General features: G+C 44.8%; 1 protein-coding gene across 3 annotated transcripts in view; it reads right to left on the bottom strand.

The window, feature by feature from the left end:
* PIGN (phosphatidylinositol glycan anchor biosynthesis class N) overlaps positions 1-23,400 on the bottom strand; it is a 478,983-nt gene that overhangs the window by 351,203 nt on the left and 104,380 nt on the right. For all 3 annotated transcript variants that reach the window (XM_075314844.1, XM_075314846.1, XM_075314845.1), the window contains exon 9: positions 14,605-14,645. In XM_075314844.1, coding sequence (XP_075170959.1) covers positions 14,605-14,645 — 41 coding nt within the window. The remainder of the gene's footprint in view (positions 1-14,604; positions 14,646-23,400) is intronic.

The following is a 23,400-nucleotide window of genomic DNA, read 5'->3' as shown; positions in this document are numbered from 1 at the left end:
TCGAGCCTCTGATAGCTTTGTATGAAAAGCTGAAGACACTTTTTTTCATCCTGACATGTAGTCACCAAAGCATTAAAAGAAAATTAAGTATCAAAAGAGCCTGTGGTGATATATTGAGAGGAAACACAAAAATCAATCACACAAATGGAAGTTGTGCAAAGGAAAAGCAAAATCCATACACTAGGACAAATAGGGCTTACATGTGAGTTTGATGTCTGTATTACAATTGAAAGGCACAGCCAAGCCAACCCTGTTTTCTAATCATTGAGCCGTGCTCACCAGCTACTCCTTGCCTGTTAAAGAACGGGCTGTTCAACGCTGACATCTCGGAAGATGACAGCTTCTAATAAGGTGAGCAGCGTCGCTATTTAAGGAGAAGGCTTAGATCGGCACAGAAAAAGTCAGAAAGAATATTACCCCATTTTCTGTCTAACAATACAATTAGGTACAAAATATGTTTTTGTTCTGCTAATATTTAAAAAAATAATAGAATATATATATATATATATATATATATATATATATATATATATATATATATATATATATATATATATATATATATATATATAAACAAAAAAAATTGCCCAGCTTTGAGTCATCCTATGCAGGATTACCGTTTTAGTGGATTTACTCATCCAACTGATTTTGAGGCTGTTTTTTCAGAACACAAGACAAATTTACTAATGTAGTCCAACATTTAGCCTTCAAGAATACAGACAAGGCAATCGGTAGTCGGTAAGCATTTGGTCGATGTATTCTCGGTATTTATGAAAAACCCGAAAGTTTAAACTTAAAATCCTTTTTTATTATTATTATTATTATTATTATTATTATTATTTTCAGAATGTTAGAAAGCCAGCAGTATTTTTTTTTTTTTATTTCAAAAAAGCCTCCAAAATCTAAAATGTATTTTTTTTAGGGACTAGTTCAGTTTGGAGGAGACTTTATATTAGAAACTCTCAATAAATCACATGGTTTTTTAGACTGAACCTCTCAAACTGTTCAAAACATCTTATCGTATGTTTATTTACCCTTTAAGTGTTTCACAGGAATTAAAGCAAAGTAGGGATGACATTTAAAAATGTCACATCTTTACGGACAGGTAATCTAAATCCATTTTCTCTAAAATGCAGCAAGAGGGATCAGAGAAATAATATTCAATAATTATTCCCCAGATTCTGCATTTCATTATCCCATATATGACCGCTGTTATCTTACTTGAATCAAACATAGGCCTCAGAAATAAAGGAGCACCAAGTGGAATTTTTATTACAATATTTTCTAAACATCATTTCAGATTAGCAAGGACCTTGGGGGGCAAAAAAAATAGAGGACCCCATGTTAAAAGCACACCCCTCAATTTTTAACTAACTGCTCTTTTGTAAAATTTTACAAAATTGGATTGTGAATTTGCCCAAATTGACATTTTTTTAGCTAAAAATATTTCATTTTTACAAAGACCATGGAAATAAAAGCACAATATTTTACCCTATGCAGAAATCCCCCATGTGCAGCACATGGTAGGGCTCAGGAGGGAAGGAGCTTTTACAGTCAAGAGTTTGCGGCAATGACTTTTAGAAGCCATGTCATATTTGCAGAGCTCTTAGTGTACCACTGTAGTCAAAACCTGAAAAGTGACCTTATTTGGAAAAATACACCTCACAAGTAATACTTCTATTTGGGCAGTGATAATTTTGACCCCACAAGTATAACATATAATGGGCTATGAAGATGAAAAATGCTTTTTTTCCCAAAACTTGGTAGTTTTAGCTCAACTTTTTATACATGTTAAAAAATGGAAAAACAACAAAAAGAAGACTAAATATCCTCCACAAATTAAGATAGCCACAGCAGGATAAAGCAGTGGTACTGGCTCAAAGATTATAGATTAGTGTAGGGACCTACAAGTATGAGGATCCGTGACGTGGTTTGTAGGCTACCGTTATTTTGGCCATAATATCGACTAATACCTCAGATATTTTGTATATATATTTTTCTGCACATAACATTTTATACAGGGTGCCGCCAGTCCCCTTTATATTTGGACTTGCATAATGGAGTCCCTGTCTCTATATAGTGCACATTAGTACCGGGCAGACTGCCTGGTCAAATAGTATGGGAGTGTAATAACTTGATGATTATGCACCTGTAAGTGTGACAGGTGCCCTATGCAAGCCACTAGTGTGGAATTTTATCATCCAGCGATCACCCCCCCCCCCCCATGTTTTGGAGTTGTGTGAGTGATTTGATCCTCTTGCAGCTGTGATGACTCTATCTATTGGGTTCTGGTTGCATCCTGGTAGTGCATTAGTTTTTTGGCCTGGGCAGTTCACCACTGCTTTATCCTGCTGTGAACATCTTAAATTGTGGAGGATATTTAGTCCTCTTTTTGTTGTTTCTCTATATGTATAGATTAGTGTAGGGACCTACAGCTATGAGGAATCGTGATGTGGTTTGTAGGCTACCGTTATTTTGGCCATAATATCGACTAATACCTCAGATATTTTGTATATAAATTTTTCTGCACATAACATGTTCTACAGGGTGCAGCCAGTCCTTTATAATTTGGACTTGTATAATGGAGTCGTCGTCCTTATAAGGTGCACATTAGTACCGCGCAACCCGTCTGGACGAATAGTATGGGCGTGTAATAGGCTACTGACTAGGTTACTATGCACCTGTAAGTGTGAACGGCGCGATATGCAAGCCACTAGTGTGCAATTTTATCATCCAGCGATCACCCCCTCCATGTTTTGAAATTGTGTGAGTGATTTTGCTCCTCTTGCACCTGTGATGTCTCCATCTATTGGGGGTCTGGTTGCATCCATTAAAGCATTCGTTTTTTGGCCTGGGCAGTTCACCACTGCTTTATCCTGCTGTGAGTATGTTAAAAAAAATGGGCAAAAGGAAACAAGCTCACCCCAATTTATTGCACAATTTGATTGACGATAGAGGACGATTTCAGGACCCTAGTCCAGCTGTCACACAGCACAAAGAGCACTGAGAATCTAGTTGTTGAATTCTATCCCACAGGCATTTTCCAAAAATTATTAAGCAGTAGATGACGCCAAATAAAAATTTACATTGTTTTATGGATGTACCATTATTTCATCACTCAATTTTTGCCATGTGAAAGGACAGTTACCTAATTATTATTCATTGCTTACTGGTTAAAGAAAAACCCTACATCTTGCACGACGAATATTTTTTCTAATTTAGTGGTGATGTGTCTAGCATGTGCCACTGTAACAAGACTAAAGGCTGCTTTACACGGTACGACCGATTGTGCAATTTCACAATCGATCGTACCCGCCCCCGTCCTTTTTGCGTCACGGGCAAATCGCTGCCCGTGTCGCACAAAGTCAGTAACCCCCGTCACACATACTTACCTCTCGTGCGACCTCGCTGTGGGCGGCGAACGTCCACTTCCTGAAGTGGGAGGGACGTTCGGCGTCACAGCGACGTCACACGGCCGCCGGCCAATAGAAGCGGAGGGGCGGAGATGAGCAGGATGTAAACATCCCGCCCACCTCCTTCCTTCCACATAGAGCCGGCGGCGGCCGCGGGAGGCAGGTGAGCTGCTCATCGTTCCCGTGGTGTCACACGGAGCGGCGTGTGCTACCACGGAAACGATGATCAACTAAATTAAACGATATTATGGAACCTAGCGTCGCTAGGAGGTGTCACACAGGCCGGCATCGCCAGCGATGCCGGATGTGAGTCACAAAAACCGTGACCCCGACGATCTATCGCACGATAGATTGTCTGGTGTAAAGCAGCCTTAAGATCAGAAATGGAATTGAGTGGGTTAACTGCGCTGGAGAAAATAACCAGAAAAGGAATACAGGAGACCGAGGAATACTCAGTGCAGTTTATTGTCTACACGTTTCAAAATCAGACAATTTCATTATCAAGACAAATCACAAGTTGACAACCTTTGTGGTTTGTCCTGATAAAGAAATTGGATGATATTGAAATGTATAGACACTAAGGGGAACAGATACTAGTGTAACAGGAGAAAATAGCCCTAAAAATTTGTTGTGCAATTTCTCCTGAGTACGCTGATACCAAATATGGCAGAAAAACTACTGTTTGGGAGCACGAAAGGAGAACCATTTGAATTTTTGAACTCAAAAATTGGCTGGAATCGTTAGTGGACTCCATGTTAAGTTTGAAGAGCCCCTGATGTGCCTAAACAGTGGAAACCCCCACAAGTACCCTATTATGGAAAGAAAATCGCCCAAGGAATTTGTCTAGATGTGTGGTGACCACTTTGAACCCCCAAGTGCTTCACAGAATTTTATAACGCTGAGCTATGAAAATGAAATAATACATTGTTACCACAAAAATGTTAACCCTTAACCCCAATTGTTTCATTTTCATAAAGATAACCAGAGAAAATGGACCACAAAGTTTGTTATGTAATTACTCCAGTTATGCCGATATCTCATTTGTGGTGAGAAACTACTGTTTGGACACCCTGTCAAGCTTTAAAAGGAAGGAGTGATGTTTTGGAGTCCAGATTTTGATAAAATTGTCTGCGGGTGTCATGTCACATTTGGAGAGCCCTTGATGTGACTAAACATTGGAAAGCCCTCACAAACAACCCCGTTTTGCAAACTGGACCCCTGAAGAAATGTATCTAGATGTTTGGTGAGCACATTGAACCCGCAAGTGCTACACAGAAATGTATAACTTAGAACTGTGAAAATAAAACAAATATAGATTTTTCCCATGTGCATTACTGATCAGTGGCTCAGTGGCTGCATGAAGCATGCACAGATGAGGTGCAAAAGGTGGAGAGGAATGGACAGGAAAAAAAAGTCCTGGCCAAAAGCGAGCACAGACGGCGATCAGTGGTTTGTGTGTCACTAATCAGTGCTCGGCGGCTGCAGGACTCACACACAGAGGTAGTGCAAAAGAAAAACTGTCAAAACACGAGCAATCAAGTACTAATCAGCACTCGGTAGCAGAAGAGGGGAAATGGAGGAGAGAGGGATCATAGTAGATTAAAAAAAAAATGAAGGGGACAGGAACAGGTCAGGAAGAGGAAAACACTACGGTTACTTATCGGTAGCCGGTTTTTCCAGAACCCATGACAGCACCACGTGAGAGAGGGATCCGCCCAGCAAGGACAGGAAACCATTCTGAATAAAAGGGCAGTACTTCTCCCCTTCGTCAGTTGATTACCGAGAATGAGAGGACCTCCAACAATCGTTAGAACTTACCCCACCACCACTAAACACTCACAAGCACACCGAAAAAGTGCACACCAAGGATGAGAAAGGGAGGGAATATAAGGGTGCTGTCATGGGTTCTGGAAAAACCGGCTACCGGTAAGTAACCGTAGTGTTTTCCCCTCACCCATGACAGCACCACATGAGAGATTTCCAGAGAAACCCATTTAGGGAGGGACCACCGCCTCAAGCACCCTTCTACCAAACGAAAGAGCAGCCGAGGAGGATAGGTCCAACCGATAGTGTCGGATAAAAGTAGATTGTGAGGACCAGGTAGCGGCCCTACAAATTTGTTCAAGAGATACCTGTGCACGCTCAGCCCAGGAAGTAGACACCGCTCTGGTGGAATGGGCCCGGAGGTTCTCCGGAACAGGCGCTCCACTGGAGGAGTAGGCTAAAGTAATGGCCTCCCTAATCCACCTAGCGATAGTACTCTTGGACACCCCCTGACCCTTGGTACTACCCTGAAAGGAGATAAATAACGACTGTGTCTTCCTCACTACCTGAGTGACCGAAAGATAGTGTAGGAGGGCCCTGCGGACATCCAGGGTGTGAAATCTACGTTCCCCCTCATTAGTGGGATGACAACAGAACGAGGGCAGGACTATTTCTTGCATTCTATGAAAATGAGAAGCGACCTTCGGGAGATACGCTGGGTCCGGCCGCAAGATGACTCTATCTTCAAGGACCGGAGTGTAAGGCTGCACTACCGACAGGGCCTGCAAATCACCGATCCGCCGTGCCGAGGTTAATGCGACCAGCAATACGGTTTTCAGGGTAAGCAATTTCAGGGAAAGCTTAGTCAAAGGTTCAAAGGGGGGTCCCGTGAGGGCATCCAAGACCAAGTTCAGGTCCCAGGGAGGAACCTTTGGAATGACCACAGGCCTAGACCTACCACTAGCCATAATAAATCGTTTAATCCACTTGTTGGCCGCCAGGTTACTATTGTACAGGGCCCCCAAGGCAGAGACCTGAACCTTGAGAGTGTTCACCGCTAACCCCAGATCAAACCCCTTCTGAAGGAATTCTAAAATGCACTCAACAGGAGCCTCCGGACCCAAGGGACCCTCAGAGAACTGCAGGAATTTTTGCCACACTCTCCCATATATTTTGGTGGTAACAGGTTTGCGGCTTTTCAATAAAGTAGAAATAAGGTCAGGGGAAAAACCTTTGCTCCTCAACAACGACCTTTCAAATTCCAAGCCGTTAAATGGAACCCTTTCGCTTGTGCGTGGAATACTGGTCCCTGTACTAACAGGTCCGGAACTTCCGGCAGAACCCAGGGATCCGTGACAGACATTGCCTTTAGGAGAGAAAACCATGGTCGCTTGGGCCAGAAGGGGGCGATAAGAAGTACCCTTGCCCGGTCCTCCCTGATTTTCTGCAGAACGGTCGGCAGCATGATAATCGGAGGAAACACATAAGCTAGCCCGAAGGTCCATGAAACCTGTAGCGCGTCAACTGCGAAGGGCTGGTCCGAGGGGCTTAGCGAACAGAACTGTACTACCTGCCTGTTCAGTCTGGTGGCAAAAAGGTCTATCTGCGGCAAGCCCCAGAGAGTCACTATCTGTCGAAAGACCCGAGGATTCAAGGACCATTCCCCTTGCCGCAGGTGATGGCGGCAGAGGTAATCCGCCGTGACATTGAGACTTCCTTTGATGTGGAGAGCCGAGAGGGAGAGAAGATGCTGCTCTGCCCAGAGAAACAGTCTGTAGGACACCTGCATGAGGGATGGGGATCTCGTGCCCCCTTGGTGGTTGACATATGAGACTGTGGACTGGTTGTCGGACATGACCAGAACATGCCGCCCGCGAAGGTGAGGGAGAAAGTCGTGTAGGGCACGCTCCACCGCCCACAGCTCCCGGAGATTCGAGGGTTGCGCCGCCTCCCGCGGCGACCACCATCCCTGAGAAATGTGCTCGAGAAGGTGAGCCCCCCAGCCGGACTGGCTGGCGTCTGTAGTTACCACCCTCCGGTCCCGAGGTAGCCAGGGAACACCCACAGACAGATTGTCCACGGACGTCCACCAGAGGAGAGAGCTTCTGACCGCCCAGGACAGGGTGACGACCCCTTCTAAACAATCGTTTAATGCTTTCTGGGCATACAGAACCTGCCACTGGAGAGCCCTGGAGTGAACCCGAATCCACGGGACCGCCGGGAAGCAAGATGTCAGAGTACCCAGCAAGGACATAGCCTGCCTCAGAGACATCCTGGGATGGTGGATCGCCCGCCGGGCCATGGCTGAAACCCTCCGAATTTTTTCTGCTGGCAAAAGGCACTGCTGACACACTGAGTCGAGAGTGAGACCTAGAAACGCTTGAATCGTGACCGGGTCCATCCGGGACTTCTCGTAATTCACCATCCAACCCAGGTCTTGTAGAGACTGTTGAATGTATTGGAGATGAGCCGCACATTGCTGCTTGGAGTTCCCAATTACCAAGAAGTCGTCCAGGTAAGGAACCACCAGAATATTCCGGATCCGTAGATGAGCCGTCATCTCCGCCACTATTTTCGTAAAAATCCTGGGGGCGACAGAGAGCCCGAAGGTCAATGTACCCGAGTCCTCCAGGGGAATGCCGCCCCGCCGAGAAGACTTCGCAACGGCAGCATCGATCCGGGGCGCCTTGTCCCATACGGTAGCCTTGTCCTCATCAAAGGGATATTTCCGTTTGGAGGAGGAAGGGAGAGAGCCTGCTTTGTCCGGACGCTTCCACTCCTTCTGAATAAGTGCCTCAATTTTGTTGTTGACCGGAAAGGTACGCTTCTTCCTATCTTCCAGACCTCCAAACATCACATCCTCCAGGGATCTAGAGGACTTCTCCTCCGTTAACCCTATAGTAGCCCTGACTGATTTGACCAGGGACCCAATATCGTCAATGGAGAAGCACGGTCTGCCTCCCATATCACCACCTGAGGACGAGGAGTCTGAGTCCGAGGCCGTAACGGAGGAGGAGTAGGAGGAAGGGGCAGAGTCTACAGGTTTCGATTTTTTCTTTTTTAAGAAAGCCTTCATGGAATCCTGTACCTCCGAGCGGATAGCCGAATGGACGTCCGCTGAGAGTCCCGGGGATTCCTCCGCAATTGTGCGACGGATACACCCCTGACACAACTTCTTGTGCCACTCCTCTGAGAGGGGTTCCCTGCAAAGGGGGCATTCCTTATGCTTCTTTTTGGACATGGATTTTTTAGGGGCCTAAGAAGGGAAGACAAAAGCAGGGGAGAAAAAACCCCAAGGGAGCCATGAGTATGAGGACATTCACGAAGATCCACTCACCACCATAGGAATGAAGGGTACCGGTTTTGAAGGCTGTTTCGGAACATCCACAGGTCTCACAGGAGCTGCAGAGTCATGGGAGGATCTGCTGTCATGGCTGCCACGGCCCGTCCGACCAGTGTCGCTCCGGTCATCCGATTTCCTGCCCTGCTGACGACGCACAGGAGAGCGCTGCTGCTCATCCGTATCCATTGCAGAGCCCTGGTACCAGCCTCTGACAGCGCCAGGAGAGTCGCAGTCCCCTTATCCACCGCCTTCCGGTCCCAGGTGAGGCTCCTCCCTGCTCCCCACGCTCTCCACGGTGCACGGCCAGGAGTGCCCGTATACCGGAACGGCAGGCCGCATGCACCGCAGCGTCGCATGGGCGCCGCCATCTTCATCCGGTGACGTCATCGGAAGGCCCGCCTCCATCTCCCAGCGTGCCCATCGCGTGTGCGCGCACCCGGAAGTTCCAGGCCGCATGGAGCGCAGAGCGTGGGGAAAGGAGCGGCGGACCGGGAGCCCCCGAGCGGTTCCTGCCGCCCTCTCCCGCACGGACACCAGGACCCCCCGGGCAGGTGGACGGCGCTTCCAGCCCCGAAGAATGGTGCTACAGGACTCGCCCTGCTCTTCCAGACACCGGACGGGGCTGGGTAAGTAGGCAAATTTTCTGTTCTTTTCCTCTTCTTTACCGCCGGTTTTCAGAACAGGGGTCTCCCATCCAGGACAGGAAACCAACTGACGAAGGGGAGAAGTACCGCCCTTTTATTCAGAATGGTTTCCTGTCCTTGCTGGGCGGATCCCTCTCTCACGTGGTGCTGTCATGGGTGAGGGGAAAAAAAATATTTTCTTTCTTCTTCCCAAAAAAGCAGCAGTGGTGGCACAGGCCTAAAACTGCTTGTGGCACCACATGTTGCAGCAGATACATGGTAGAATAGCACAGTAGCTGCTATCCTCATGTCTCCAAGAAGGAAGGAGGTGGAGCAGAGCAGTCTGTGGGAGGTAACACAGTGTCTCTGCTCACTGATTGGAGCAATCATTCCAATCAACAATGGGGCTGGTAACACCGCTGTTGCCAGGCTCCAACCTATGATTGGTGCGGCTATTGCACCAATCATAGCTGGACTTCAATGTTTCAGGCAATTTCATTTATCTGAAACATTAAAATCACTGTGATTGGCTGTTTAGTTCTGAACAGCCAATCACAGCAATCATAGTTGCTGGTGGGATTGACAAAACCTGCTTTGGCCACGAGTCCAGGTGCCGAGCTGGCAGAAACAGCAGTCACCTCCATGCGATCACCGTCACTGCAGTCATGGTGGCCACATGATTGCCAGGATGTACCATACATTCTAGGCCGGGAACTCCTTCCCAATCAGGACGTATGGGTAAGCCTAAAGGGTGCTTTACACGCTGCGACATCGCTAACGATTTATCGTCGGGGTCACGGTGTTTGTGACGCACATCCGGCGTCGTTAGCGACATTGCAGCGTGTGACACATACGAGCGACCTTCAACGATCGCAAAAGTGGTAAAAATCGTTGGTGTTGGAGAGGTCGTTTAAACACCAAATATAGTTGTCTGGTGAGTAGCGATGTTGTTGTTGTTCGTCGTTCCTGCGCCATCACACATCACTATGCGTGACACCGCAGGAGCGACGAACATCTCCTTACCTCCGTCCACCAGCAATGAGGAAGGAAGAAGGTGGGCGGCATGTTCCAGCCGCTCATCTCCGCTCCTCCTCTGCTACTGGACGGCTGCCGTGTGACGTCGCGGTGACGCCGCACGACCCACCCCCTTAGAAAGGAGGCGGTTCGCCGGCAACAGCGACGTCGCAGGGAAGGTAAGTCCGTGTGACGGGGACTAACGATGTTGTGCGCCTCGGGCAGCGATTTTCCCGTGACGCACAACCAATGGTGGCGGGTACGCTCACTAGCGATATCAATACCGATATTGCAGCGTGTAAAGTACCCTTTATGTTGTGCTATCAATCACAGCATCTAGAGGGTTATTCAGCCAGGGGTGGTGTGTGTGCTGGCCTTTGTTGTTACTGCAGGAGCTGGGCTATCAGCTAGCCGAGCTCCTGCAGTGATTGTGTGGGGAACTGCTAATATTTCAGAAACTCCAGCCAATCACTTTGATTGACCGATTACAGCGATCAGAAAGCGGGAAAAGAAGAAACTGGCCCCCGCACCTCCTCCCATGCCGGTCAGCTGTCTGTGACTGCTGCCAGCATGGAGCCGTCTGTGTGTTTTCACACAGAGACCATTTAAATCCATGATGTACATAGCATGGCATGATGCGGGAACTGACTCCTGCTCATTATGTGCTATGTACGTGATTTGGCGTTAAATAGGCAAACTGGTTAATTTGAAGAGAAAATGGGATCCAGCTTCCGGAATATGTTAAAACAATTCTTTGAAACTTTATTCCATTAAAACCACAGAATTTCCAATATATAACACCATAATATGTGGAGCCAGGCTTGACAAAGAAGGCAGTCAGCATTTGAAACGCGCTGTCGATTCCTGGGCTCCCTGGCTCCACATATTATGGTGTTATGTATTGGAAAAATCAGTGGTTTTATTGGAACAAAGTTTCAAAGAATTGTTTTACCATATTCCGGAAGCTGGATCCCTTTTCCTCTTCAAAGACTTTCCACGTTTCAGAGCGTTTAATCTTTGCATGACGGTTGCTGCCACAGACGAGCTGGATTACTTTCACTATCTTAAACTGATTGATTACAGGTTTTTAAACACCACTGATACTAATTACAGGAAACACCTTCGTTGAAAATGTCAAAATGGTCAAATTATTTTCAATCTTTTCTAGTAATAACATCAATTTTGTCCAGGCCATTTTCATTAGTGTGTTTTTATAAAAATCTGTTGAACCACAATTCAGAATAAGATTTTCATTAGTTTATATTCAGTAAATTTAAAGTGAAGAGGTTTTTTTGGGGGGCTGGGTTATCAGTTTTGAGTTATTTCAGTGAATATTAAGGTTTTTTTTTATTTTAATAGAAGTATTATTTTGACCATGTTAACAGATGCTGCAGTCACTATGGGAAGTTGTCCAACTTTCCTTTTTTACCTAATGTGTGAGTTTCAAGATAAAAATCATTTTTGCTATTGGGTTTTATTAAAACATTTGCATACTTTGAAAGAAAGCAGTGAAATGTTTTAAATAAAATCCAATTGCAAAAATTATTTTCATAAGAAAATTTTTCCCAAAAGTAGAAAACTTTTTAACTGTAATCATAAGTCCGTCTGTTGATTTCTTGGTAAGATTTTATTCCTTTGTTTTTCCTTTATATTTACATAATGATATTCACATTTTGCATTGAGGTTTTCCAAAACCATGAAGAGCAAAGTTTTCCAGTCATTTCATTCAAATGTTGGTCAGTATATCCCAACAAGCAAGAAAGCTAATGAGATGTATGTTAGGGCAATTTTCACTAAGCTTTAGTAATGTCTAAATGTTACACTTGCCTAGTCATGGAGCAAATATTAGCGTGGAGGTGTGCGTCAGTATAACTAGGCAGATTTGTCGGTGTATAGCTAGATTGGTTGTCATCCAGCTTCTCCAAAAAAGAAACAAAGAGACATACCAATTATGAAAAGAAATAACGGAAATAGAAGAGATAATCAAATCATTGTGTGTAATGAAGCCAGTCTAATTGAGTAAAGCTGTTTAACTCATTAGGGACAAAGACTAATAAGTTAAATATCTGTCAAAAATATACATCATATCTCGCTACAGAATAAGTGAGAAGTATTTGTGCGGTAGGAATGTGGCACTAGAAAAAGGATCCAGATATCCCTATTAGAGATGAGCGAACCTGAGGTTTGGTTTTTGAACCGAACAGCAACTTAAAAAGAAAGGGCTCTGGTTCAGGGTTCAAATGCTTTACGTGTAAACTTAAAGGGAACCTGTCACCACTTTTTTGGACAATAAGCTGCGGCCAGCACCACCGAGCTCTTATACACAGCATTCTAACATGCTGTATATAAGAGCCCAGGCCGCTGTGACAACATAAAAACACTTTATAATACTTACCTAACGGTCGCTCTGCGGTGAAATAGGGCCTAATGGGCGTCTCCGTTGTCCGGTGCGGGCGCCTCCCCTTTCGGCCATCTTCGTCCTCTTTCTGAAGAATGTGTGCATGATGCGGCTACGTCATACACACTCGCCGGTCCTGAGCAGGCGCACTACAATACTTTGATCTGCCCTGCTCAGGACCGGAAAGCTGGCGAGTGTGGATGACGTCGGACCCGTCATGCACCGCGGCTAGAGAAGGAGAACAAAGATGGCCAAAAGAGGCGGCTCCGGCACCGTCAACGGAGACGCCCATTAGGCCCTATTTCACCGCGGAGCGACCGTTAGGTAAATATTATAAAGTGTTTTTTATGTTGTCACAGCGGCCTGGGCTCTTATATAAAGCATGTTACAATGCTGTATATAAAAGAGCCCGGTGGTGGTGGCTGCAGCATATAGTCCAAAAAAGTGGTGACAGGTTCCTTTTAACTCTCCTGAGCATTGGTGTGCTCAGGTAAGCTTGGTGCTCAGCTCTATGCAAACCGCTTGCAGTGTTTGAACGGTTCGCACTGGGGGCAACAACAGAGTCATCACACGTAGTGTGGAACCCCCCCAAAAAAAAATTCAAAATGCCTGGCCACCCTCCCCTGGATGTGGTCTGCTTATGGTGGTCTGTATATGGGAGTAGAAAACTCAATCTGCCAATCAGTGTTTCTGAACCTCTTCGGGCAAAGTTTGGCCTGGATGCTAAATTTGTTTGCTGTCAGCGAACCGAACCTCCAAAGGTTCACTCATCTTTAACCCCTATTACTCCTAACCTACATGGACACAGTGAGGAGGAGCGTTTGTGGGGCATGGCTTCAGAATGCACACAGCCGCAAGATCAAAAGTGATGGCGGAAACGGCATACTTTATGTGGAAGAAACAAGTTAGAATCTAGATGTGGAATATTCAATATGCTTACACTTTAGTGCTGACATTCAGACGTCTGTGAATCAAGGACATGCTCTAACTTTGATTTTTACTGATAGAAGACATCCTCAATTATAGTGCATGGGCTCTTCAAATGTTCATTTTTTTTTTAGGTCTTCAAAAAACAAATCTAAGAGATGTATCCATTTTTGATCTGAGAAATGGAGCAAAATCACCTATGTACAGTATGTCTAATGGTCCAAAAAAAGTCAGTGTTTAATCAGTATGTTGTCAACTTGTAACATTGTAAAGAGTTGGAGAATTATAAAATGTAAAGGCCCCGTTACATGCAACGACGTATCTAACGATATATCGCCGGGGTCACGGATTCCGTGACTCACATCCGGCATCGTTAGAAACGTCGTTGCGTATGACACCAACGAGCGGCCGTTAACGATGGAAAATACTCGTCAAATCGTCAATCGTTGACACGTCGTTCATTTTCAAAAATTCGTTGATTGTTGAGGACGCAGGTTGTTCATCATTCCCGAGGCAGCACACATCGCTATGTGTGACACCTCGGGAATGACGAACTACAGCTTACCTGCGGCCGCCGGCAATGAGGAAGGAAGGGGGTGGGCGGGATGCTACGGACGCTCATCTCTGCCCCTCCGCTTCTATTGGGTGGCCGCTTAGTGACGCCGCTGTGACGCCGCACAAACCGCCCCCCTTAGAAAGGAGCGGTTCGCCGGCCACAGTGACGTCGCTAGGCAGGTAAATCCGTGTGACGGCTCCTAACGATATTGTATGCCACAAGCAGCGATTTGCCCGTGACGCACAAACGACGGGGGCGGGTACGTTAGCTAGCGATATCACTGCGTGTAAAGCCCCCTTTAGAGTTGGAAGGGACCTCCAGGGTCATCGTGTCCAACCCCTCTGCTCAATGCAGGATTCACTAAACCATCTCAGACAGATGTCTGTCCAGCCTATTCTCAACACAATAAGAAGCTTTGCAAAGATTTTTTTGGGCATGTGAGAAAATTAATCTCACCAAACACTGATATAAATCTGATCCAGCACACTGATGACAATCAATCTTATTTTTCACATCACTGACGTCTGAATGAACCCTAAGAAATAAAAAAAAAAACACTACGGTACCTGATTGACATCAAGTCTTTTCAAACTCGTCAAATTCCATTCTGAAAATAAATTATACGGGTTAGTGCTCATTATGAAGACCTTACTTTTACTTGCTTTATATAAAGACAAAATACTCCCTTCAACAAATGTGAAAGTAGACAAAAAGCAATACTGTACTCTCCTACACCAGGTTGAGGGCTAATAGCAAACCTGGCTAGAGCCACTAGTAAAGAGTATGTCCACATTTGAAACTATTTTTATTGTTATAATGTACCGAAAATAAAATAAATTAGCAACTCTTTACACAACTAAAATCTAAACACATATTTTGAGATTGTGAGATTGCATGAGCCTCTAACCTGGTCTTGTGTTGTTCAGAGAGGTTCATTACTGGGTCAGAATTATTTGCACCATGTACATGTGTAAAGGGGGCTTTACACGCTGCGACATCGCTAATGCGGAGTCGTTGGGGTCACGGAATTTGTGACGCACATCCGGCCGCATTAGCGATGTTGCTGCGTGTGATACCGATGAGCGATTTTGCATCGTTGCAAAAACGTGTAAAATCGCTCATCGGTGACATGGGGGTCCATTCTCGATTATCGTTACTGCAGCAGTAACGATGTAGTTCGTCGCTCCTGCGGCAGCACACATCGCTATGTGTGACGCCGTAGGAACGAGGAACCTCTCCTTACCTGCCTCCCGGCCGCTATGAGGAAGGAAGGAGATGGGCGGGATGTTCCGGCCACTCATCTCCGCCCCTCCGCTTCTATTGGGCGGCCGCTCAATGACGTCGCTGTGATGCCGCACGGACCGCCCCCTTAGAAAGGAGGCGGTTCGCCGGTCACAGCGACGTCGCCGGGCAGGTATGTGTGACGGGTCTGCGCGATGTTGTGCGGCACGGGCAGCGATTTGCCCGTGTCGCACAACAGATAGGGGCGGGCACCCACGCTAGCGATATCGGGACCGATATCGCAGCGTGTAAAGTAGCCTTTAGTCTACAGTGGGTAAATAAGTATTGAACATGTCACCAATTTTCTATGTAAATATATTTGTAAAAGTACTCTATTGTCAAGAATTTCTAACCAGCTGTCAGTAACAACACATCCAATCCACACAGGCAAAGAAATCAAACCATAACTGTCCATAAATGTAGTGATGTGTAATAATGAAAAAAAGTATTGAACACATGAAAAAAAGAGAGGTTTAAAAAGCCATGGAAAATCCTGACTCTAGCTGAAATCTATCAGTAATTAGAAAGTAATTCTGGTTCAACTGATGGACTATAAAAAGGAGTCATTACCAAGGTGCCACAATGAAACATCTGAAGATGAATAAAACCAGCGAGCTGTCTCAAGACCTATGCAATGTTATTGTTGTAAAATATATTGATGGAATTGGTTACAGAAAATTTTTAAACTACTGATGGCTCTAGTAAGCACTGTTTTGGCCATAATCTGAAAGTGGAAAGAATATCATTTCACAATAAACTGGCCATGACCAAGTGTTCCCAGCTAAATTTCAGACAGATGTAACGTTATAGGTGTAGAGCATGGGACAGAGGTTCCTACACTAGCCCTCAGGCTAGGGGACCCGAGCTATGCCTAACCCCAGAGTTCCCTCTGATGGTGAGGATATCTGGGCTGCCTTATTTGCCCTTCTCCTGACCCGCCCTGATCTTATACCACCTCCCCCCAGCCCCTGGGGAGGGCTGACGAAAAAGTGATACATTCGTAATACAAAGTAATACATTCGCCAGCAGGATTGGGATACAACAGCACATGGGTCGTTTTAGCAAAAGCTATAGTCAGCATGGGAAGACAGGTTCCACCATCTTAAAAAGGTGTGGAGTGACTGTGATAGGTCTCCCACAAAGTGATCCAAGAGGTAACCAGCAGGCTAGCAGAAATTCACTAATGAGAACACAGCTGTTCCATGGGCGATCCTTAGATCCTGTCTGTGTAACTCAGAAACACCAAAGGAGGCATAGTGAGGAGTATCAGATTCTGCAGCATGAACAGCATCAGATGCTGCCATGACACTCAGCGAGTTAAGAGCCACACACCGTGTGACAACAGAGGAGTGAAAATAATCTTTCAGATGAGTTGTCAAAGAGTCAAAAATCACCACTGGAGAGCTACACGAAGACATGGAATCAACAGGTACAACAGAAAGCATGTTCATCCGCATTTAAAGTTTGCTCAACAACATTTAGACAAGCCTGTGAGATAATAGAAAAATATAATCTAGTCAGGTGTGCCAACATTGAATTCTTAAAATACCATAATATACACCATGCTTGCAGGCAAAAGGCACTTTATAACCCCCTAAAAACACCATACCAACTGTGAGGTTTGGAGGTTTTTTCAACATACGATCATGGCAGACTTTAAATAATTGAAGAAAATATGTAAGGACAAATGTACCGAGAAATTCTTGATAAAAAACTGCTGCCATTCACCAGGATGATGAAATGAGGGTGGACATTCTAGTAAGACAATTAGCCCAAACACACACCCATGGAAAATCTCAATTGGTTTCAGAGAAAGAAAATAAAGCCGATAGAATGGCCCAGCCAATCACTTGCCCTGAATCCAATAGAATTTTTTTGGAAGGGACTAAATCTCATAGACTGAACCCATGGAGCCTTCAGGATTTGAAAAGTGTTTGTGTGGAAGAATGCGCCAAAATCACACATGGGCGATGCATATGGCAAGTTTCTGCATACAAGAGGTGTCCTAAAGCTCATCACCAACAAATCCTTTTGTGAGAATTATTAAATAAATTTCAGTGAGTGTGTTCAATACTTTTACCCTATGCCATTTCAAATTATCACACAGCACTAAATTTATGGACAGCTATGGTTTGATTTCTTTGCCTGTGTGGATTGGATGAGTTGCTCCTGACATCTGGTGAGAAATTCATGTTAATAGAACATTTATAAATATACTAGCTGTAGTACACGGGTGTTGCCCGGGATAGTAACTGTCTCTCTGTCTCTCTCCCAGTCTCTCTCTGTGTGTCTCTGTCTGTCTCTCTGTCTGTGTATTTTTTTGTCTGTGTCTATGTCTCTGTCTATCTGTTTCTATCTGTCTGTATTTGTATCAGTCTGTCTGTCTCCATTTCTGTGTCTGTCTCCCTCTATCTCTGTGTCTGTCTCTATATGTGTGTCTGTCTGTCTCTCTCTTTACCCGTCTGTCTCTTTCCCCATCTGTCTTTGTCTGTCTCTTTGCCCCTCTGTCTCTTTCCAGGGCTGTCTCTTTCAGGGCTGTCTCTTTGCCCGTCTGTCTCTTTGCACATCTGTTTCTTTGCCCAGCTATCTCTTTCCAGGGCTGTCTCTTTGCCCGGCTGTCTCTTTCTATCTCTCTCTCTATCCGTCTCCCCACCGACATCATATTACTTCACACATAAGCTTCTTATAATAACAGTTTATTTTGTTCCTATAGCAACCACTGACAGTTGCTATTAATAGCCTATAGCTCCCACCTCCACTCAGTTTAATGGAAGCAGGATTTTGGAGAACTACTGTAAAGCGTGGGGTGAAATTTTCCCGTCAAAACATAGTCTATGACGTTCCCTGGGTCATATGAGGCGTCTGTGCAAAATTTCGTGATTGTAAATGCGACGGTGCGGATTCCTTTAGCAGACATACACACATACATACATACACACATACATACATACATACACTGAGCTTTATATATTAGATTTATTTAGGAAATTAGTGAGATGTTCAATACTTATTTCACTCGCTGTATGTAACCAACAAATGATTCATTTTACTATCAACAATAAGAGATATTAAAAATTGCAGGGAATTGACAAAAAAGTAATACAGTGGAACCTCTTTAAGAGCCTCCTTTTTATTTAAAAAAAAGTGGTCTTGTCAAAGAGAGGGTCTTTTAGCGAGATTTCACTATATAGCTAAGCCATTCAGATGTCAAACGTCAATGTTCACATTGACAATTCTGGTCAAGTGTTGATAAAAGAGACACTGTTCTGTGTTGGATATAATCTAAAAATGATCCAAAAATAGATATCATGCTTATGGCTGTTAGAAAAGTTGAGTAAACTACAAAAGGAGCATGCTGATCTGGGAACTCAAGACCAGGTCTTGTAACTGGGGTCCAAGAGCCTTTCAGATGTAATGTATATATAAGTAAGCGTAATAATTTATTAATTTATAGTTAACAACATTTTTTAGATGGACAAATCATTTAAACATTGATAGCCTATACTTTACATATGTTGACTGATAGATGTTCCATCTAATCAGCACACTAAAGGGGTTGTTGCACTCCAGAGAGAGGCAGGCCATTTCTATGTGCATACAAGCACAGCAATTTACACATTGGTGTGGCTGTGTCTGATATTTTAGCTCTCACTGCCCAGTACTGCAGCTCTCTGTGCCAGCTACTGCAACTGGGTGTACCTGGTACTGTAGCTCTCTGTGTCAGGTATTGCAACTCAGTGTGACTGGTACTTTAGCTCTCTGTGTCAGATACTGCAGCTTGGTGTGCTGGTACTATAGCTCTCTGTGGTAGGTACTGCAGCTTGGGGCGCTGGTTTTGTAGCTCTCTGTGCCAAGTACTGCAGCTTAGTGTGCCTGGTACTTTAACTCTCTGTGCCAGGTACTGCAGCTTGGTGTGCCTAGTACTGTAGCTCTCTGTGTCAGATACCGCAACTCGGTGTGCCTGGTACTCTAGTTTTCTGTGTCAGATACTGCAATTTGTTGTGCTGGTACTGCAGCTAGGTGTGCCTGGTACTGTAGCTTTCTGTGCCAGGTACTGCAGCTTGTGGTGCTGGTACTGTAGCTCTCTGTGCCAGGTACTGCAGCTTGGTGTGCCTGGTACTGTAGCTCTCACTGCAGGGTACTGCAGCTTGGTGTGCCTGGCACTTTAACGCTCTGTGTCAGATACTGCAGCTTAGTGTGCCTGGTACTGTAGCTCTCTGTGCCATGTACTGCAGCTTGGTGGGTCTGGTACTGTAGCTCTCTGTGCCAAGTACTGCAGCTTGGTGTGCCTGATACTGTAGCTTGGTGTGCCTGGTACTGTAGCTCTCTGTGTCAGATACCGCAACTCGGTGTGCCTGGTACTCTAGTTTTCTGTGTCAGATACTGCAATTTGTTGTGCTGGTACTGCAGCTAGGTGTGCCTGGTACTGTAGCTTTCTGTGCCAGGTACTGCAGCTTGTGGTGCTGGTACTGTAGCTCTCTGTGCCAGGTACTGCAGCTTGGTGTGCCTGGTACTGTAGCTCTCACTGCAGGGTACTGCAGCTTGGTGTGCCTGGTACTTTAACGCTCTGTGTCAGATACTGCAGCTTAGTGTGCCTGGTACTGTAGCTCTCTGTGCCATGTACTGCAGCTTGGTGGGTCTGGTACTGTAGCTCTCTGTGCCAAGTACTGCAGCTTGGTGTGCCTGATACTGTAGCTTGGTGTGCCTGGTACTGTAGCTCTTTGTGTCAAATACTGCAACTCGGTGTGCCTGGTACTCTAGTTTTCTGTGTCAGATACTGCAATTTGTTGTGCTGGTACTGCAGCTAGGTGTGCCTGGTACTGTAGCTTTCTGTGCCAGGTACTGCAGCTTGTGGTGCTGGTACTGTAGCTCTCTGTGCCAGGTACTGCAGCTTGGTGTGCCTGGTACTGTAGCTCTCACTGCAGGGTACTGCAGCTTGGTGTGCCTGGTACTTTAACGCTCTGTGTCAGATACTGCAGCTTAGTGTGCCTGGCACTGTAGCTCTCTGTGCCATGTACTGCAGCTTGGTGGGTCTGGTACTGTAGCTCTCTGTGCCAAGTACTGCAGCTTGGTGTGCATGATACTGTAGCTTGGTGTGCCTGGTACTGTAGCTCTTTGTGTCAAATACTGCAACTCGGTGTGCCTGGTACTCTAGCTCTCCGTGTCAGATACTGCAGTTTGGTGTGCTGGTACTGTAGCTCTCTGTGCCAGGTACTGCAGCTGGGTGTGCCTGGTACTGTAGCTCTCTGTGCCAGGTACTGCAGCTTGGGGTGCTGGTACTGTAGCTCTCTGTGCCAGGTACTGCAGCTTGGTGTGCCTGGTACTGAAGCTCTCACTGCAGGGTACTGCCGCTTGGTGTGCCTGGTACTCTAACTCTGTGCCACGTACTGCACCTTAATGTGCCTGGTACTGTAGCTTTCTGTGGCAGGTATTGCTGCTTGGTGTGCCTGGTACTGTAGCTCTCTGTGCCTGATACTGTATCTCTCTGTTCCTGGTCCTGTGTCTCTATGTGCCCGGCACCATAGTTCAGTCTATCCAATGAATAATCTAGGAAAATCACTTTTAATAACGCAGGGTAATGGAATACTGTAGCTCAAGGATTTGTATTCAGCTGTTAAGTTACAGGAACATTCACTTTTTCTCAGCTCCAAACTAAACTGTTGAAACTTTCACTTTATATATTATACGGAAAAGACAATGTGACATAACAAATGACCCTCGAGGAGTTACCTAGGACATTTCAGTCTAGAAGTCTGAACATGAATTAAGATTCACTGGCCTCTTCTCCTATTTCAAGAAACAAGCTGCAAAATATATTATCTGTATGGCTGTTGGAAACGCTGAGTATCCTACAAAGGAGAAGGCTGCTCTATGACTTTGTCACTAAAAATGCCAACAACAAGGAAAATTTTCTGAAAAAAAAAAAAAATATGGGGTGAAGCCTTGAAAAAGGAACGTGTCTTATTGAAGATTGTATCTGACCTGCAAATAGGATGATATAGAACAGGAGAAGCTGATAAGATTAATATACGGTACATTTTTGTGGAAGTCCTAATAAGTAATTAACCGTCTTCTTTGTGTGACTGTATTGATAGCTTGCCATCAATCACTAGTAGAACCGTCCACTGGACTCATGTATATAACATTAAGGATTTCAATGAATGTTATACTGAATCTTTGTGATTCTTTACACCATACAATCCACAGGGCAGACTCCATATACAATGTGACAGGTTCTCTATAATATTCGCCTCCAAAGCCAAAATAACTTGTGGATATGTAATGTTGTTTTCAAGGCACTATAATTCTAAGATTATTCATACTATACAAGAAGCAGAGAAATCCTATAATGCCAAAGCAGACTGTGTTCTACAGACCATTGTTTTATCTGCTCAAAACACAAGTCAGATTTTATCAGATACTTTTTATTAAAGGTTTTCCAAACAGTTACAATAAAAACCGATCATATGATCCCATATGAATCACAATACAAAAATGTACTTCTCCCCTCCACTACCCCTCCGGGACCCAAAAGTAGGAACACATAAGCTAAAAAGTAACTTTTCCAATATATTGTGACAATACAATAAAACCAAAAGTAATTTACTATGAAGCTATCTTTCAAACAGGAATTGCCGTTCAACAAAAGTCCATTTACATAGTCCACATAAAGCTTAAAAAAATTAGAATACCATGCTTACACAAAAATATTTTACAGCAATATGATATTCGATTGTAAACCAGGGGCATTAATACATGGGCCCCAAATATTTCCAAACGTTTTAATTACATTTCTTTTTTTTTTTTTTTTATACACACCATTTTCTAAATGAACAAGCCCATTGTCATGGTCGTCTCCCTGTTTTTGGAGACTTTAGGGCTGGAGCCTATCATCTCCATCTGGCTCTCTACATTTAAATGTTGTCTCGTTTCTCTTGGTACTGAAATAGTTAATGTCAGTTTTGCTGCTAGCAGCTTTTCCAGCAATTCCTAGATGAAAATTTCAGCTGCAGTTGCTTTTTAGCCACGCCCCTTCATGTTTCAGTAGAGGCGTATCCCAGCAATCCTTGCTGAAGATACAAGCTCATTGTTCTCTGGCCGTCTTGGAGGAAGGTTCTGCTGTGGAGTTTTCCTGTACTCAGGCTTTATCCTTTTTTGTTGCTTTTCCCCCCCATTTGTCCTACCTTACCTGGTATCTTGTTAGTGTAGAAGTGGGTCTAGTGAACCTCACCGGCCCTCACTAGCCAGGGCATCTATGCGGTCTTCTAAGGGTCTCAGGTTCAGAGTTGCAGAGACTGTTTAGGGACTGGCAAGGAGAGTAGGGACAGCTACAGGTGAAAATAGGAGGTGTCCCACCTACCCCTCTCACTAGCTCCAGGGTCCCCCACTGTTATTGTGTTCACGGTCTCACCTTTGCTGTGTTTTTTGTTGTGTGACAGACACAGGTATGTCTGAACACCCCCGCCACGCTTGTCATACTCAGCAAGTGTGACACCCAATAACTCTGTTAGTCAAGTCAGCTGTAGATGGAGGAGCACATTGTATCCATTGAGAAGCAATAGTTTTTCTAGCAATATGGAGTATTCTGGACTTGCCGATTACTATCGGATCCTCTACAGGGAAATCCGGAGTAATACCCAATATGCATAATTTAGGTTGAGGATTCATTTCTATATCATAAATTCTATTATTAGGTCAGAGACATCATTCCAGAATATGCCAATTATACTGCATTCCCACATCATATGCATGAGATGAGGATTGTGTAAGCCACATCTTGGACAATTAGATTTTATCCTCTCAACTATCTTATGAAGAAATGTAAGCATTTTATATTTCCTGTGAAGCAGGTATAGTTACGATCGTCTTTGCGCCTCAGAAAGGGAAAGAAGAGTCAAGTTTAATAAATTTTCCCATTGATTTTCCGTAATCTTACCAACATCCGCTTCCCATTGAGATTTAAGAACTAAAGGGAATGTATTTAAATATGAATTAAGCAAACATTTATACAGATAAGAAATAAGTCCCTTCCTTGGTCCTTCCTCTGACACACAATCGACCAAATAATTATGCCCTATAGC

Source organism: Anomaloglossus baeobatrachus, chromosome 6 (assembly GCF_048569485.1).
Source record: "Anomaloglossus baeobatrachus isolate aAnoBae1 chromosome 6, aAnoBae1.hap1, whole genome shotgun sequence".
Classification (NCBI taxonomy): domain Eukaryota; kingdom Metazoa; phylum Chordata; class Amphibia; order Anura; family Aromobatidae; genus Anomaloglossus; species Anomaloglossus baeobatrachus.
The sequence above is the reverse complement of the archived record's forward strand: the minus strand, read 5'-3'. Positions and strand labels throughout refer to the sequence as shown.